Consider the following 19,982-nt stretch of genomic DNA (forward strand, 5'->3'; position numbering starts at 1 on the left):
GGTTAGATATGTTTTATTTTTGAAAACAAGATCCTTTAAATATTGATATTTAAACTTCCATTGTATTTTGTGTTATTTAAATTCGATTCCTTTAAAATTACAGATGTGTAACCTTTTTTATTTTTTTTATTTTTTTTACTGGAACAGGCTATTGTTTCCCTGTCTGTCTCAGGAAACACTGAGAATCTTCTTGAAGCAATCAAATCTTGTGACAGTGAAGCTTGCATTACTTATAGTAAACAAGGCCACTGTCATATCGGGTATGTTAGTCACCAGAAATAACAAAGAAAAAGTTTCCTGTTTGAGTATATTTTGTTGTTTAATATTATGTGCTTTTGAATTTTGGTCAATGACACTGAAAAAGTTCATTATATGTCAGCATTATATGCAAGTGGTGCAGGTACTTGTACAAATGGTAAAGATTTCTGTTTTGATAAATTTCAGTGTTTAAAATTTAACATTTTTGTGATAACAAGGTTAAAATAATTACTTTTTACTTATTGTTGACTATCTAAAAGAAAGCAGATGATTATAATTAATAAACATACAAGTTGTGTGAGATGAAGGTGAAAAGTACAAAGACCGAGCAGATGAGAAGTAAAGTTGTAAGAAGGACTTCAATGAAACAAAAATTAAAAGTTGGAGTGGAAGGCTTAATTGTTGAAAAAATTAGAGCTATCCTCATATTCTCCACTTTCCACATCAGACTTCCTGATGTAAGGATCACTCAGTCTATTATATCTGTAAGAATCTTGTGTAAAGGAAGAACAAAAACTAAATGTTTGAATGGGTGGATGCATGTTCTATTCATCAGAGGACCATTCATGTCCAACAACAGCAGGCAAAGCTGGAGGTTTACCTGTCATAATGTACAGGAATGGAGAAAAGTTCATGCAGCAGTTTAAAAAAGTTTGTTGTGCTAGAAGAGAAAGAGGTCATTTAATGTGACAAAGACAGTAACAATGAACATAGTGACTCAATGTTATGTGTACCTAATGTTGAACAGATGATGACAGTAATGAACCTGAAGATGAACCATATCAGGGAAAGAAAATTAATAATTATTTACAGTGGAAGTCAAAGTCAGTATTTTGTGTTCTGGTTAGGAAGTTTTGGCTGTGAGCTACTTGGATCTCTAACAGTTACACTGACATATGAAAATTTGAAGCATTAACAAATATTTCAAGTAATAGAGGACAATGCTTGTTTTTTAAAGAGTAAAAGATCCTGTGCCTTTTCATCTTCTTACAAAATAGTGCTGAGGCTACTTTAACAAAACTACAAAGTAATGAGTCTTTTTTTGTATCTTCACTTGAAGTTGTTCTGTTTTCCTATTCTGAATAATTACTTTTCTATATATTTAACTGTTGTATACACTTTAATAACAAAATAGCAAGCTGATTTACTTATTAACAACTGGTAAAGTTTTAACTGACATAGCAGTGAAGCACGATTGTCCTACATTACAGTTACAAGTTCATTATGCACCAAAACATGTTAATTTTGTGGTATTTTTTGATTTGTATTTTTAATTTCTGTATTTAAATAAAATACAGATGTAACTCAGTTTTGGAAACAACATTTATTTTCTTTAAAATACAGTCAAGTGAGATCAACTTGACTCCTGGTGTTAGGAAAGTGTTAGCAAATGTGATTTTTTTTATTGTAGACAGCTCTTTAACTGTAGTTGGAAATTATTATCAAACCTTTTATTGCTTTAACATGGTATGCATTTTGGACAAAAATGTATGAATATTGTAAGTTTACTAACTTGTTTGAAGAGTTAGCATAATCTAAGCCTAAAGTTATAAATATGTGTTTCTAAGGTTGATTTTTGCATGCTTGGAAGTTCAAAAGATTAGTGGGTGTTTAAATATTTACAAATGTGCCACTACATCTGTTGTTTACTTTTTGGTGAATAAATTTTAAAGTATTTGGTAATTTTGTGTGTTTTTTGCATTACTCAGCATACCACGCTTCAAACACAGATACACTTTCATGATTCCTCGATCTGGTGACTTGTATGCAATTTTAGATTCTGCAAAGGTAAATGTTGCTTATTTATCATCTTTTGGTATTTTTGTTTACTTAAATAGATGTTTTCTTCATGAAAGTTTGACACATTTTTTCATTAATTTTGCTCTAATACTTTGTTGACTAAACAAATTAATACGACTTATAAAAGATAAAAGAAGTTGTGCAAAAAATACAAAAATAAAGACTTCTTAAAAGTTGTTGAGATAATCAGAAATCTTTACTTTGTGTATTCCATGCAAAGATTGAATTATGTCATGTAAGCAAATACTTTAATAAATTAATTTTTATTTAAAAAAAATTACTTTGGACTTGATTTGTACATTGTTCTTGTAGGACAATTTTAGGAAATAAAATTAGTAACTACTATACACTTTTGTGATACCACTTAACAATGATAAGGAAATTAAATGAAATTATAATTTATAATGTAATGTGTGATATGAACCATATTTTTTAGTAAATAAAAAGTCAGTGAAAGAGGGCTTATTAATATATGCCATTTTTTTCTCAGTCATTAATACGAATGTTAATTGCAAGTGATTACTTTAGGATGAACTGTATGATAATACTTTTCAATATAAAAATAAAAATTCTTGTACAGGTGAAAATGTGGTTTAATTCTTTAAACTTTACTTTATGAGTATGAGAAAATGAAACATTAGAAATTAAATAATAAGATAACATTATTCAAACTGCTTTCTTAAAATTTGCTTGGGTGAATGATGTTATACGTTATACACTTTTAAGCACACTTTATTTCAGGAGAAGTTTATTGATGAATTTTATAATAGTAATTAAAGTTCTTCAAAAACTTTAATAAAAAATGAAAGAAAATGTTGAAGCTTTAATCTTTAGTAATATTCATAACTGATGTGAGTGCTGTGTTGATGACATTAACATTATTGATAGTATTGTGTACATTATGTATTATAATTTATCTTGGATGAATCTTCAATTTATTATGTTACATATTATTATTTCATCTGGCCTGAAACTGAGTTAAATTTTAATTTTGATGTAGAAATGAATTAAATATTTTTGTATCAAATTTATAATATTTACCAACAAGATTAATACACACAATTTTCTTTCTTAATACAAATATATTTTCATATGCAAACAATAATACAATTTGTAATAATAGTTATTTCAAATAATTATTTATATATAAAAGTTTAACAAACTTACAAATAGTATTGAGTTTTCTATCTGGACTGGAACTGAATATTTTATTGAGTATTTGTGATGAGCAAATTAGTTTAGAGTTGATATCAATGCAGGTCACTTGGGTGATAGCTAGCTTTTAACATTTAAGTTTTTCTCAAGTTTCTGAAGTTAAATGGTTTATAATGTTCTAAATCTATAAATGTTTCTGATCAAATACCTGTAGTTTCTTGATTGCATTTATCACAGTTACAGCTTTTGAAGTTAATAGTATACTAACTGTAGCAAACTCTGCATGTTATGATGGCTACCTTTTCTAATAGTTGAACGAGGTTTCAGTTGGCAACAATAAACTAGTGCTTTCATAAAACATATGTTGTTAATTCTTACACTGAAGAATCTTTTAGAAGTTTAGGGAATAGGCAGGAATTTTGCAATCCACATTTAACAGTTTAAGTTATATGCATTTCTAAATATATATTTAACTAAAACAAATACCTATGTTAAAATAAATATATAATACTAAATCCATTACAATATAAGCTTTCTAAATTATATTTATGATTAATCCAAAAGAATGAAATTTGTTAAGGTCAAACTGGTCTGAGTTTAACCTTATCTCTTCCAGCAATGCACTGTTGGGATATTTCATTCACATATAGTTGCAGCTGCAAAATGCTCTTATCAATAAAGTGAAATTTAAAATTTACTTAGAAAGTCTGTAATATGTTGCTTGTTGCATGGAGCAGTGGTTTTACAATAATTTGAATTAAAAGATTAGGCTATTTTCATTTTATTTTTTATTCTAGGTTGCTGATACAATGATACTTCTCTACTCCATAGAAGAACCTATCAGTGAAAATGGAAATACTATACTTTCATGGTTGTTTGGTCAAGGTTTACCATCAACTGTACATGTTGTTCAGGTAGAATTCCCACAGTTTGCTTTTAGGTTTTTTGCTTTCCAAGCTTATTGTGGTTTTTATTCAAAGAAGTTTTTGAGGTGCATAATTTTTTGTGTTCTGTTTATTTTGAATTCAAGATTCTTTTGTTGGCTTCTTGTATAATGAAACAATGATATTTTCAATGTGAATTATTTGATTTTTATTTACTTATATCCAGTGTAGCATTTATACACATGGTTGAAACAATGGTATTTCTTGGGTTTTCTGTTTGGGTTAGTACAGGAGTTAAATTGTTAGTTTGGGGCCAGAAAAAAATAAGGGAGTTAAGTTGAAAATTTTGAAAGACCATATTCTGAATGGGGGAGTTTCTGCTTGGAGGGTAAATTTCTATGCTACTCCAATGGACATGCTCCTGCTTAAAATAAAAAATTAATGAAAAAACAGATATTTTGAGGTCTCACAAAATAAAAAATTTGACAGTGCATCAAGTATTTTCTGTGAGTTTGCTACTCTAGTACTTAAATTTCTACTGGTATCCCCTCTATAGAGATTATTACAGTTTTTACATTCTATACTGTAAATTACCACTTTCACAATAATAGTTGGTTTAATTCTGTTTTGAAGGATGGTATTCATCCTTTTTCCTGGTAAAAAGTACAACTTTTTACAACTGGAAGCTTTTATTCAAATAGTTTGATTTATTGTGTAATTCCTCATGTAATTGTCCTATGAAATATGGTAAAATACTGTGGAAAGAAACAAAGGATGAATAAGCTTGTACCTGATTCTCTTAAGTATATGTTTGTAACCAATAGAAAGAGAAATTTTCAAAATATGCAAGTCCAACAGTTGTTTATAATTGACAAGAGATTTGAAATCTGTTGAACCAAGGTGTCATATAAACAATCCATTGGTAGGGAGTGGTTATTCATTGCTTTATGAAAAGCAGGTTTCTACTTCAGGCACTAGCAGTAAATAAATATAGGAGATAGATGTCAAAAGGTTAGAAGTAGAAATTCTCAGGGGAACTACTTTCAAATTTCTTTGTTAACACTAAAAAGGATAAAATAGTACTACTCACTTTATGTTTCAACCATTAACATTTTAGGTTGGTTTTGAAGTTGGTCAAATTGACTGGCCTCATAGAGAGTTAAAGTAGAGAAAATAACATATAGAATATAAAGTTTTTCTGAAAAGAAAAACATTTTTTTATGTTTTAGGAAGTTTCATAGTTTATTCAAATAAAACTTGGAAATTTTTGAATGAATAAAAATATTTTTATTTTTAACATTAAAATTATTTTGCATTAGGAGCAGTTCATTCTCTGACTCCATATGTTCGTAGACATATTTTTAGTAAATTATAATTTACACAAGACTTGTAATGGTTATTACAATGCTTGTAATGTAATGCTTGTAAAATTTTGTGGAAACTCTGAAGGTCACTGTGGAGTCACATGATCTTTGTAATCCAATGAGTCAGTAGCAAAAACACTGTTAACCTTCTTTCCACAGGTATCTTTTTCAGTGATTGTTATTAGGTTTTAATGAATTACATTCAAAATTTAATAAAACTACTTTCTCTTTTATGATGTACTAATAAATATAAAAGACGTAGCTAATAATTCATACTTTAATAGTGTATAAATTTTAAGTTCTTACTTTTATAAACGGCCAGGCATGGCCAAGCGTGTTAAGGCGTGCAACTCGTAATCTGAGGGTCATGGATTCGCATCAGCATCGTGCCAAACATGCTTGCCCTCCCAGCCATGGGGGTGTTATAATGTGACGGTCATTCCCACTATTCGTTGGTAAAAGAGTAGCCCAAGAGTTGGCGGTGGGTGGTGATGACTAGCTGCCTTCCATCTAGTCTTACACTGCTAAATTAGGGACGGCTAGCACAGATAGCCCTCGAGTAGCTTTATGCGAAATTCCAAAACAAACAAACAAACAAAAATACTTTTATAAAGCAATATAAAAAAAAAAGTCAAGGATTTTCCTTAGTGTGAAAATTGTGACATTTGCTTTTGGCATCCCTTCATTTTCTAATTTATTTATCACCTCTTCAAGAAGTATGAAATTTAATTTATATTTCTCAATATAATATCACCAGTAACTCAGGCAGTGCTTAGTTTTCATAGTTTTCAATCTTGTTTGGTTACAGAGACATGAAACAGAGAATCAGACCTGTTTTGCCATGCCCACCTCTGTTTTTTGTGCATTACTTGATTAAATAAAAAATGTAAGTGCAATGTCACCATTAGTTACAAAAATAACTAAAATGTAAAAAAAATAGGAAACTTTTTTGTTACTAAAAGTTAGATTAGGTGGAAAAATTGTAATATAGTAAAATTTTTCACAATGTACGTGTGTGAGCAGCTCATGAGTAATGTAATTTTATAGCATAACATGAGCTGTGTGGATGTCTAGTGATTTGCAATTCATAATGATGCAAATAGTAGTTAGACAGGGTTCAAAGGGCAATAAAATTTGAGATTTTTCAGACAAAGACAAGTATTTTTAATCTTAATGAAAATTGCTGTTGCATTCAGACTCATATATAGATATACATTCATGGACAAATCTGTAGAAACATATTTCATTAAAAATCAGATTTTTTGATGTACAGAAGTCTTGTAATGTTTACGAAAAGTCTTCCAACTTTTGTGAAGTTGTATCCAAAGACTATTAAAAGTTGTATTATGTAAATTGTAACAAGTACAAAATGATTATGAGGTTGAAGTTGGTAAATTCAGTCAATCTCATAGTGGGAGAGTTAAAGTGGAGGTATTTTAAAAAACTGCCACTGAACTGTTTTATTTATTATTTAAAAGAGGATGATATTGTACGTGTAGTTTAGCCAGTTGTTCATCTAATAGTTGCCCTCAAATGGAAAAGTGATAAGTCTGAAGGCTTGTATTGCTTAAAACTGCATTTTAATACCTGTGGTGGGGAACAGCACAGAGCCTGTTGTGCAGCTTTATAGTTAATGCACAAACAAAAACTATGTGGTAGTTATACTTTTAATGTGAAGCACCTAACCACATGTACACTAAAACTGTTGCTATATATTATTCTGTTGATAAAATTACATTATCAGGATTTCAGATAGCAAAGTTCCATTTTTGTTTTAATTTGTAATTTGCTTGCATGGTTTGTTTGCTTATTTTTGGTTATCTAATGCCTAGTTTATATAATTTATTGTTTAGGGACTGGACTTGTTACCAGGTAAAAGAAAGTCAGAAGTAAAGAAAGATATTCAGAAAAAGATTGAAAACAGGTAGGAAAATAGATACATGAATGAGAAAAGCATAGTAGTTTTAAAGATAAACCTACCTGATCTGCACAATGAATAGAGTTTTGAGGACCTAGAACTGGAAGAACTGGTGTAGTGACTTACAGTGACATAATGAAAAAAGAAATTAAAGTAAAAATAATACTTTTACTTTCTAGACAATAAATGAAAGAAAGGCTAATAAACTAATAATAGGTATTATAGTGTAAACATTAAAGTAGTTAGATTACAGTATATAACTGATAAACAAAAGAAATTGTATTTAAATGAAAGCATATTAAACACTACTTTAGAATTAACTAGAAATAAATTTTGCAGACTGGAGAATACAGGAAACAAACAAGATTTCACAAACAAATATTTACTCCTTTGGGACAGAAATAAATATGGTTTATATAAAGAAAAGTATCTGCTAAAATATAAAAAATGCATTTGCAATTTACATCCTTTCTACAACCAAAAAATCTGAAAATTTTTAACAACACTCTTTAAGTATCTTTACTCCATGCAGCAGTTGAACATATGGGGTAAAGTGGTATAAATCTATCCTATGAAACAATGAATGTCTTTTGTGATCAAACCCTGCTACAGAAAGTAACATCTTCAATTGGATTTAGGATATTTCAAAGTAGAACCTGGAAGTATTGAAACAAATTGTATATACAAAATATGCACTGTGGGAGAGAGGTGTGGTGTTTTCATATTACATACAGATATGAAAAGGATGCTTAGAATGATTTGTTCATATGGTTTAATAAGTTCATATTAATATAATATTTGAGAAATAAGTTTTATATGTGAATATGTAAAATTATTCTTAATATATAAAGATTGAAGTGTGTGTTTTTTTTTTTCCTTTTACAAATTCAGTAGTTAACTATATTATGCTTTTTTGCATTGTTACAGCAAATTCTTAAATTGGCCAGTTGGTTATTTGTTTATTTTTGTAGAAGAGGTGTGCCTGTACATAAAGGACATCAAAACTTACAAAGGGACCATATGGTGTCTTTAAGAATGTTTTCGTATGTTCATCTCTAAAAAGTTAAAATTAAACAAATTCTTTAATTTTCATAAAATGATTGATCCAATGAGAGCAAAAAAATAAAACAAAATTGCAGTTAAGTACTTTCATGTTTTTCATGTTTATTCATTATTTATTATTACAAAAGTAACTAAAACGTAAAATTAAGAATTTTTTAGGTTAGTTAAGGATAGATTGAGTAAAATAAATAATAAAAATGTTTTTTGAGGCATGCACATGAGTAATGTAATTTGATAGAGGAACATGAACTGCATATTCCCAAAGTGATTTATAGAGTATAATGCTGCAAATAGTAGGTTCAAAAGGCAATAAAACAAAGTTTAATTATAAATAGATGTACACTGTTATAAGTGTAAAGCTGTGTAAGGTAAGTGAATGTTGTTTCTTGTTACAAATTGAAGTCATTTTAGAATTGAAAAGAGAGTAATTTAGATTTATTTCTATTTATTTCTTTTTGTGGTGGTTATGAGGTTGGTCAGATTGGTCATCCTCATGTATAGTTAGGGTAGAGAAAACAACAGATAAAATGTAAATTTTACTGAAAACAAACATTTGAAATTAATTAAGGAGGTTTTAGAAATTGCATGAAAGAAATGTTTGAGATGAAAAGTATTTCTAATCTTGACACGAAAATCATTTTGCACATGGGCTATTTAAAACAAATACTTGATATATTTATAGAAAAAACATGTTTTAATTTATTAAAAATACTTCACTAAACATTTTATTTTTTTTGAAAGGCTTGTAATGGTTATTAAAAGACTGATAAATTTTGTGGAGGTGTACACATTAAAAGTTAGTATCCAATCTGTAAAGTTTTTAAACAAGTACGAAGAGGTCATGTAATCGGTCAAATTGATTGAGGCTGTATTGAGAGAGTTTAACTCTTGTAAAGTACTGGCTTGTACTGCTGTTGACAACAACTTGTTCCATTAAAACAAACTGGACCCTAGCCTGTTATTTTCAGATCTTAAAAGTATATGTTGCATTATCCTATTGTTTTCCAAATTCTGCACAAAGAAACAAGATACTTTTATCCTGGATAATTCTGTAAATGTCATTAAGGTTACCTTTAATCCTATCCCCTATAAATTAACCTTTCATCTTGGAATCATCTTAGTAAACATTCTCTGAACAGTTTCAGTAAATCAGTAAGATAGGTAAAGGATAATTGCCTTTTTGACTTGTAGTTGGTATGTCTAAATATGAATCCCAAGATTTAGTTAGCTTTACTTCTAGTAACACAGCAGAACTTTGTTGCTTTGAGTGACTTTTCTGCCATTTTACCAATACAAGTTTCTTCCGTTACACTATTAGTAGTTCCCATCACTTATTAAAGTGGAAGCTAAATTATAATAACTAATTTCATTACCTTGCACTTTTTATAATTATTTGTTCAACATATCATTCTGTAATACCCATCACCCTCAAGATAGTAAGATATACCCAAGAATTTTATATGCTCAACAAACTTTAATAAATTACTAATCATGCCCTTATAAATGTCATTCATGTAATTACAAAAATCAAAAGCCCATGCATCAAATCCTGAGGTATATTACTAGTAATAAAAGGCCAGTTTTATTTTACTGTTAACAACATTTGCCTTTTCCTCATCCAATCTAGTCTTTAACTTGAATAAGGAATAAAAAATTTGCAAATACAACTTTATAATCAAAAGAGGAACCCAGTGAATCTACACACTTTTGCCAAAAAGAAACAAGATTATTTATGCCATGATGATAAAATTCTGAAGTCCTAGAACTATAAAATTATTTAAAGCCATTCTCTGCTGTTACTCTATTGTTGAATCTTTTGCCCCATAAAACGTTGTTCAGATGCTTGAAAAAGTGGTAGATGATTGGTGACAGGTCTGAGGTGTAATGACGATGAGGCAGTGTTTCATAGCCCAATTCATTGATTTCTAGAGCATCATCTGAGCAATGTGTGGCTAAGTATTATCATGAAGAAAGACTGGTCCTCTTTGATTGACTAATGTTGGCATTTTTTCATGCAACATTCTATGCATTTTTTACAATTTTTACAGTAAACCTCCACACTGATATTCTGGCCCTGGTTGAGCAAGCTGTAATGGATAATACCAGCTGCAAACCACCATACAGTTATCATAAACTTCTGTTGGTGCAACTTTGACTTTAAGAAGTGTTTTGCAGTCTAGTTACAGTTGAGCCATTCTGCAGATAGCTTTTTGTAAAAGATCCACTTTTCATTGTAGGTAACAGTTTGATCAAAAAATAGGTCATTTCTGATTCTTACTGATTTCATGTGGAATCCATTTGTTGAGCTTTTTCACTTTTACAATTTCTTCAAGATGGTACAAAATTGTGGAAATGCCAACACCCAATTCTTGTGCCATTTCCCGTGGGTTTCTTTCTACTAATGCTCTGTCAGCTGTTTTCAACAGCAGAAGAATGGCCTCTGCCCTCATCTCCCAGACTTGCATGACCATTATGAAACTTTTGGAACCAATGCTGTACCGTTCATTTCGAGGTTATTCCTTTGCTCCATGCTTGGTTGATATTATGAGCTGTTTGCAATGCATTATGACCAAGTTTGAATTCATCCAAAAAAAGATGCATAACTTTTTTTTCCATCATTAATTGTAAGTGTCTGAAATATTGGAAATAAAGTTTTAGAAAAGAATAAAAGCACTAATGAATAGAAAAAAGCTTTAGTTTTTAATGGTGTATATGAAGTCATAAAAAAGACGGGTTTCTTATCCATATAAATGAATAAAATTTTAATATAATAATCTGCCATTATTTTTCAAACAGACTAATAATATAGCTTTCTCAGTCTATATTATTTAATAATTTGCTAATTATGCCCTTATAAATTCCATTTATGTAATTACAAAAGGTTGAAGACCCAGGCTTCAACTTCTGAGACTAATCACTAGTAACAAAAAGTCAGTTTGAATTTACTGTTAATAATGGTTTTCTTTCCCTCATCTTAACTAGTGTTTTTCCATTTCCATACTACTGTAGCTTTCTCAGATTATATTTTTGGTGGTACCTTATCTGAAACCTTTTTGAAATACTATACATAGAAAGTCCACCAACTTTCTGTTATTTATATACATATAACGTTTTCAGAAAGAGCTGATGGGTAAGTAGGGCAAGGTATTTCTTTTAAATAGCAATCCATTTTGGCTGTCTTTCTGAAATGGTTCTATAAAGATTCTTTACTAAGATCCTCTAGAACATTTTCCAAAACAGAAGTAATGCTATTAAATGACCTATAGTTTTCTCTGTTTAACTGTTGTTTTTGCAGAAAGAGGCTATTAATAATATCTAAAATGATTTTAGTTACTAAAGAACCTTTTTTCTTTATAATATTATTTATACAAAAAAGTCAAATATAAATATTACAGTTGAACTTGTAATGTGAGATCTTTGTAAGATAAATGTGTTGGCAGTACTCATTTAAAACAAGTCTCAAGCCATGCTACATGGTTGACATGCTTAAGTGACTATGAAGTGTCGGTTATGTTCATTGAATTGCAATTTTCATATGGTTCAAAACATAACTGCATGTTTTAAAAACATATTAGATTGTCATATGACACTGCCTCATTTTACACAGATATTTGAAAGGGTTTTGTCACTATTTTTGTTAAAGGTTTTGTCTTTTGTGATATAAAAGTAAAATTTCATATGAAGAAAAGCAACAGAGTTATTAAGACATCATGAATATTGAGGAAAAATATACTAAGTTGTTAAATAAAATCAGTAATTTCTAGTTTTGTATGCAGAAAAACCTCTACACATTATCTAGGTGCTATGTCAGTTACATAAAGTGTATAGCTTTCACAGGCTCATGATCCAACTTTGCTTTGGCAGAATAAGATTGAATAATTTAAGACCAGGCCCGTCCTTAATAAAAATATTGTAAAACTTTGGCATGCAGGCTTTGAATGTTTTTTGAGACCAAAGTGTGCCTAGCTTCTTATGTAAAAACATGTGATGTGATCTGTCATTCCTCACTTATATTCAGTGTTCTGGATCTGAGCTTTCCCTAGTTTATGTATAAAGCTTATCCATGGTCAGTTTTGGAAAATCTACCATAAAGTAGTATTCATCTTTACTCATATAACTTTTTTTTTCTTTCTAGTCCATTGTTTTTTATATGTATATTATTTTTTTGAATATGTATGGGAGAGATGTCAATGGAATTATTCATTGAATAAGTTTATATTTTTTCCATCTCTTTCCTTGAACACATAGAACTTAGTCTGAATGCATTGCAGAGGTCACACAGATTGTGCATAAAAATAATGTAAAATGCAAAACAGAAAATTTGTAAGTACTTCTGCATAGGTCTTCCCCTGATACAGTGGTAGGTCTATGGATTTACAACACTGAAATCAGGGGTTTGATTCCCCTTGGCAGACTCAGCAGATAGCCTGATGTGGCTTTGCTATAAGAAAACACATACACTTCTACATGGACTTAATAGACCTCCATACCAAAATTGGTAAAGGTCTGTCAATGTCCTGCAAAGTAGTTACATGAACAGACAAAAGATGGTGGTATTATATTTATATAGATATGTTAGATAAGATAGATATTGCAGTAACATTTTACAAAAAAATTTGTGTGATGGATTTCTGTTAGGCTTTGAAGAGTTACCATTCTAAAGTGGCATGGATTGTGGTCACTTTGGGATCAGTGTATATGAGGGACTGTTTCCAAAATGGAAAGAGGTGAATGGAGCCACTGTATTTGATTCAGTACATAAGCCATATCTCACCAGAATAAAAAGATACAAGGTTTTTATTTTATATTCTAGTTTGAAAACATTAGTAATTTTAGTTCTTAATTTGTATGAAACTGTAGGCTTAGTATTTTGACATCACAAACATCTAATGTGTTGCATTCAACATACCATGTGGCTCACTACAATCTATATTTTGATGTGTTTTTTTAATATTTACTTTTGGATTAAGAAGTTAAATCAAACATAATATTAAAGTTTAAATTATAATCTACAATTTGATTCCAAACATAAATTCATAAAATAGTAGTTCAATAAAATTATGAATGTAGGTCAATAAATGCAATGACATGACCCATCACGAAAGGGTTAAGAACAAATATTTAATTAACAACTCATTTCAACTTCTGAATAGACAAAAATGATTGTGTACCTTATTGGCTGATGAATATACATTACCACATGCCACCAAGCCAACAACTGAGACCACACTCGTATTGTTGTTCACGTTAACACTTCTGTTTATCCCCCACTGTTACATTTCATGATTTTAAACACCTTCACACTTTCCTGCCACAATTCTATTTATCAAAGCAATAAACTAGAAATCTTGTGAACCAATAATTTTTTTATATTTCAACATGATGAGCATATTGATAATGCACCAGGTATATCTAAATGATGTGGTCATGACATAGTTGAGCAGACAATGTAAGAACATAAAAATCCATTAGGCTGAAAGACTAACACCAATCATTTAAGATGTGTGATGTACAAAAACACATCAGTACTAACAAGGATTCCTGTTCATGCTCAGACTCTTGCTCTTGTAAAGACAGGGAGAGCAATTCCTAATATACATGTGTGTGTGTGTGTGTGTGTGTGTGTGTGTAATGTGAAACAACATGAAGGTGAACAATTTAAGGTCTGAAGTATATGACAATATAACTTTTCCAAAATGAAAACACATGAATTCATTTTGTATCAATGACTTTCTCTCATGTCTCAGATAACACCTGGAACAGATTAAGACAACTCTTTGAGTATGTAGGATGTAAATGATGCTAAATTACAAATGCTGAAAGCTTCCTTAATATTAGAATTTTCAAATGTGCCCATACATTTCTATTTTTTTCTTATTTATTGTTGATCTTTTTATGTTTATCTTTTTTTCTTATTTTAACTTGGGAGAGCAGTTGCCTTCCCACAACTGTCTGCAGACAGTGAACAGTAATATAGATTTGGGATATTGTGGGCTTAAGCACCCACATCTTGCTCTCCTAATTTCTAAATTTCTAATCTTCTTATGTCAGACTAGCAAATTGGAGGTAGAGACTGATGGATGGTGTATCCCAACCTCAGTGTGGGTCAGACTCATGCAGTCACCTCCAAAACCTAGGACACATTTTATAATCCCATGTTGTAACTTGCACCCTAGGATCCTTTTTAAAAATATGCAGCATATTTTGTTTCATGTTAATGTGTTTTGTTTATGGCTTAAAAATTTTAATGCAGTCCTTTCTAATGATTTTGTTTACTTATTTGGCATCATTTGGATGTAATTATTTAATTTCAGTAAAATACATATACATATAATGTATTACAATTGAATATTACAAAATACTAGTTCATTCAAACATAACCAAGACAGGGTAGACTAAAGATCTGTTTTGTATTTCTGGATATGTATTATGAGTGCACATGTACCCTGTAAATGCAAGCTATGTAGTGTTAACCAGGCATGATTGAAAGGTCAATATTATAAAAAATAATAAATACATAGCATTATGAGTGAGTCTTAGACTACATTAGACTAAATATTTGTATTTTCGTGTTATAATATGTGGACATTCTAGCACCAAAAAAGCATAATTTTTATTTATTTATTAATTTTTTATGATGTTTATTATGTTAGTTAAGTAACAGACCCCACATAATTAGAGTATAGAAAATAATGCAAAATATAAAGTCTTACTGAAAACAAACATTTGAAATATATTTAGGAGGTTTTGGAGATTACACAAATATTTGAGATTTTTTTTGAATGAAGAATAGTTTTTAATCTCAACATGAAATCACTTTGCACTCATACTAGTAATGAAACAGGCTCAAACTAAAGTACAGCTGTTTCTGCATTTTTATAAGATAAAGTAAACATTAGCTATCTAATTTTAGTAGAGTTTACATTTTATTAAAATTGGTAAATTAGATCCTAGAAAGTAACAGTTTGGTTTTGGAAAAAAGAAAGGTAGCTTTGCAGTTTCTACATTATACTGGCAGCCAGAAAAATGGAATATAACTGTGCAAGGCTTGCTAATCTCATCAGCTTGAAAAAGATAGCAGTTACTACTTTCTTTTCAGAGTGTTTCCAGCGTGTCTTTACTTTCAGTAAGAAACAACTTTTTGTGAAAATATTGCACTTTGTGATAAATTTATGGTTCGTAGAGTGAAATCACAATTAAATTGTGAAAAAATATTAAATACTAAGTTTTGAATTATTTCTCTCTCTCTCTTCTTTTTCTGCATCATTATAAGAACAGTTTATTCATAGTTTTTACTTTACATTTCAGTAATAAATATTTGTATTGCATGTTATAATGAACAGGTTTCCAGACGAAAAACTTCACATAGTAGACAAATCTCAGGATGCTTTGCAGCTTCTACATTATATTGGTAGTCAGAAAAAACAGACTCTAACAATTCGAGACTGCCGACCTCATCTGCTTGCAGAAGACATCAGTTTTGAGAAAAATAATTCTCAGGTAAGAATAAATAAACAACTTTTCTTTGAAATATATACACTGCTGACCAAAATCTTAAGGCCAATGAACATAAAGAAAAAAATATGCATTTTGCATTGTTAGACTCAACCACTTTTCATGGCGAATAACGTGATTCTTTTGGACCATCCAGTGCGTTCGCCCAAACTGAACCCCATTGAAAATGGTTGGGGGTGGATGGCAAGGGAAGTCGGTTCCAAACAGTGCATGATCTTCTTGAAGCCATATTCACCACTTGAAATAACATTCCAGCCAGACTTTTGCAAATGCTTATATCGACCATGCCAAAGTGAATGTTTGAAGTTATTCACAATGACGGCCGTGCAACTCACTACTGAGACCTCTTGTTGCGCATTTCCTACCCTGTTTAGGACTTTTTTTTGGTATGGTCTTAAACTTTTGATCAGCTAGTATTTAGGCTAATTTTATAGTGTTCACATTTTCCCCGTTAAATGTTAAAAATGTCTTTTATTTTTAATTTCCCTTTTCTTATTTTCATCTTTAGAAGCTCTACTCAAATAAGTGGTTGAGTCTGACAACACAAAATGCATATATTTTCTTTATGTTCATTGGCCTTAAGATTTTGGCCAGCACTGAATAAAAGAAAAGACTAACTTTTTACATGATTTTTAATAATTAACTCTCTTCATGGACATTTTTTTTCTGTGGCTGTAACAAGGTTTTCGTGATCAAAACAATCAAAATTTAATAAGACTATTTTCTTTTTATGGTATACCAAGAAATATAACATAAAGAAATAGTTAATAATCGTTATTTTGATAGTATATGTTTTAAGGTTTTACTTTTATCAGGCAATATTTAACAAATTTAAATTTCATTGGATATGAGAATTGTAACATTTGATCTCTACACATCCCTTCTACGTTAATGTCTTTATCACCACTCACAAGATAGCAAATTTAATGTAAATTACTTATTATAACATCATCATTGTTCAGGCAAAGCTCAATTTTATTAGCTTTCAGTCTTGTTTGATTACAGAGCCATGGAACTGACAGTCAGGCTCTTCTTGTCATGTTTATCTGTCACACACACACTTTCAGCTATCTCTCTCTCATGATCAATACTATAATATTTATAATCAGTAGAAAGCTAAGGTTTTCATCTGTCAAATGACATATTACATTGTTTTCTGTACAGAGAATTATAAATTTCACTTTGTCATTTAATTTTTATAATGGGGTAGAAAATTTAAGGACTATCATAAACTGCTTACCCTATAATGTTAAGTTTTTTTTTAGAAGTTTGGAAGTTTTTAAATTTAATGATCACATGATATCTTGTTAATTCTTGAAGATTGGAACAGAAAATGTTAAAACATTTCAAAGTGCCCAATAAACAACTGAATAGAAGCCTTGTTTATGGCAACTTTCTTAGCATATCAATTTAGTTCAAGTATTGAAATCTCAAATGCCAATTGAAACCTGTCTCATCTTTTATAGGCAGTAGACAACTAACATGATAAATATTTAATAGCAGGAAGTATCAGAAGTTTATTAGCTGATTTTGTTGCTTGCAATTATGTTCTGTACTATTTACGTTTAGTGTAGAGTCTGGCAAAATGTCATGCTGAAAACAAAATTTCAATAATTAATATAGTATTTTAATTTTTCAGAGTTTTGAAGGTACTCTAAAGGTGTCAGGATATGTCCGTGGACGTCCTCTCAGTGTTAATGGCCTTATCCATATACCAGGATTGGGGGATTTTCAGTTATCAGAAATTGATGCAGCAACAGACCCTCACCCTCTCTATTTTCCTGGAAACAAGAAGAGTTCATTTAGTGGATTAAACAACAAGGTTAACAATTGTCAATAAAATATTAAAAATGATGTATAAAACATAAGTAGTTTAGTGGAAAAAGGTGTTGAATACATTAAATTTTTGGTGCCCCCAGTTAATATGTTTTTCCTTTGAAAAGTAAAAATCTGTCAGGAATTTGGGATTGGTTTGTTTGTGTAGATGTTTAAGAAAGAGAGTAAAGAATGAACTATCAGTTATGTGATTGGATTAAGATGTTTAGCTTTAAAGACAACTTGGGATACCTTATTGGTAAGTTAAATTGATACTGTATGGATAAAGTATTACCATTATGAGTTTGTGGGAAAGTGATGATGATGATTTCTGGGAACATTTGATCATACTTGCATTTCATTTGGTATTTTTTACTTTATCACAAAACATTTACTTTTGAATAACATATATTTACAGAAATATGTTCTTGTGTATTTTAAGCCCAAAATATTCCTGAATGCTGAAACATGTTCTATCTTGACAGTAGTTGAAATGTGAAATAATGAATGTTTTAGGTTTTGGAGAAAGATCCAGTTGGATTTCAAATTTGTCAGTATGAAATTCAATGCAAATTCCTATGCTTTAACAGTTGTGTATGTAGACTTGATGCTAAAAAAATCCTTAATATCCAGGTTTTATTCATTAGAAGCTTTTAAAACATATTGTCAGAATCTTCTCTATTAATGAAAATATTGTGTGTATGTGAGCAATGGTTCCTGAGATATGGAAGATATGTAAAATAAATAGCTTTTTGATATGAACAAAGAGTAATGAATGATGCAGTGATAGCCATTTAAACCTAAAGGATAGGTTTATTTGTTAGCAATTAGGAGTCTTAAGTAATTTGGGGAATTTATCTTTGTTGAAAGTAAAGATAGGTAGCAAAGTTTGAAATAACTTTTGAGCATAATTATGAAAGTAATTTGTGAATGGTTTCTTCTCAGAAGTTGTACAAGCTTATCTCTTTAAAATAAAACATATTTCACCAAAGTGGCAGAACTGAGCCTAAGGTGCATTTATTTAAAATAAAAAAGTACTGTATCAAGATTTTTTATAATATTTTTATTGGTGAAGTCAATAGGGTGATTGTTTTTCTGAAGTACTTCTGTTGGAGAGTTTTTGTTGAAACTGTACTGAACAACTCGTGAGGAGAAAAGAATAAAAATTGTACTATCAAAACTTAGATACAAAGCTTCCAATCCAATATACACAAATATTCAGTTTTTCAAGAAATCTATGCCCAAAACTTTAAAAAATGTGGTTAATATTATAAACAATGTGAAATGTTTTGTCAAAAGCTTTGAGAGGGATAGTTAAAGAACATATTTTTCATTTGATTAAAGTAGCAATATTTTGGGAATTTAGGATTGGTTTGTTTGTGAAGGTGTTTAGTAAGAGAGTAATGAATTTCATGCACAGTAATTTCTGTGATGGAGTTAAGATATTGAACTTCAATTCTGTCAGTCATTTAACTTAGACAATAAAAAGACATTTACAATTGTATATTCAATTTGTAAAACTGAAATGTGAAATATTTTATTTTTCAAAATCTTTGAGGAGGTAGCCACATTTTCCTTCTCTGATGAGTTGTCACTGCAGAAAACATGCATATGACAATCATAATTGTTTCCATATTCCAAATATATAAAAAAAATTAAATAGAATGTAATTTTTTGAAAAAGCAGTTTTTATGCAATAAATTGGAATCATGAAAACAGAATTATTGTATAGCACCTAAAAAGCATTTTATTCAAAGGTAATACAAGGCATAATTATGCATTATGTTGCAGTTAACAGCATATTATTTCTTATTAATGAGCTATTATCTCCACTGATTGTATTACCAAGTATATTTTTCAGTACATTCAGTATATTATTTTGGGATTTGATAGAAATTACCAGGCAAAGAAATTTGGAATGGGTGAAACATCCTATAATATATTTTTCAGTAATTTTATTTTGTTCTGTTTGTGAGGAGAATATTGTTATTGTGACTGCACAATTTTTATATGTAATTTATTGAAATATCAGATCTATTAGACTGCTTAAAATTGATTTTAATAGAACATCTCATATTTTTTATTGTACAGACCCAGTTTTCCAGATTTTTCTTCAGATGTCATTATCCTTAAATAATTTTTGTTTAGTATATATACGTTTCTGTTTTTGTGTGTATCACAAATTTGCTGTTTTTTACTGTTTGTTTTGAA

At 29.8% G+C, this 19,982-nt stretch overlaps 1 protein-coding gene across 1 annotated transcript in view; it reads left to right on the forward strand.

The window, feature by feature from the left end:
- Positions 1-19,982, forward strand: part of Tsr1 (Tsr1 ribosome assembly factor) — a 55,527-nt gene that overhangs the window by 18,795 nt on the left and 16,750 nt on the right. The window contains exons 4-9 of the mRNA XM_076475433.1: positions 148-260; positions 1,968-2,046; positions 4,011-4,127; positions 7,315-7,385; positions 15,785-15,941; positions 17,596-17,778. Of these exons, the coding sequence (XP_076331548.1) occupies positions 148-260; positions 1,968-2,046; positions 4,011-4,127; positions 7,315-7,385; positions 15,785-15,941; positions 17,596-17,778 (720 nt within the window). The remainder of the gene's footprint in view (positions 1-147; positions 261-1,967; positions 2,047-4,010; positions 4,128-7,314; positions 7,386-15,784; positions 15,942-17,595; positions 17,779-19,982) is intronic.

Source organism: Tachypleus tridentatus, chromosome 13 (assembly GCF_004210375.1).
Source record: "Tachypleus tridentatus isolate NWPU-2018 chromosome 13, ASM421037v1, whole genome shotgun sequence".
Taxonomy (NCBI): domain Eukaryota; kingdom Metazoa; phylum Arthropoda; class Merostomata; order Xiphosura; family Limulidae; genus Tachypleus; species Tachypleus tridentatus.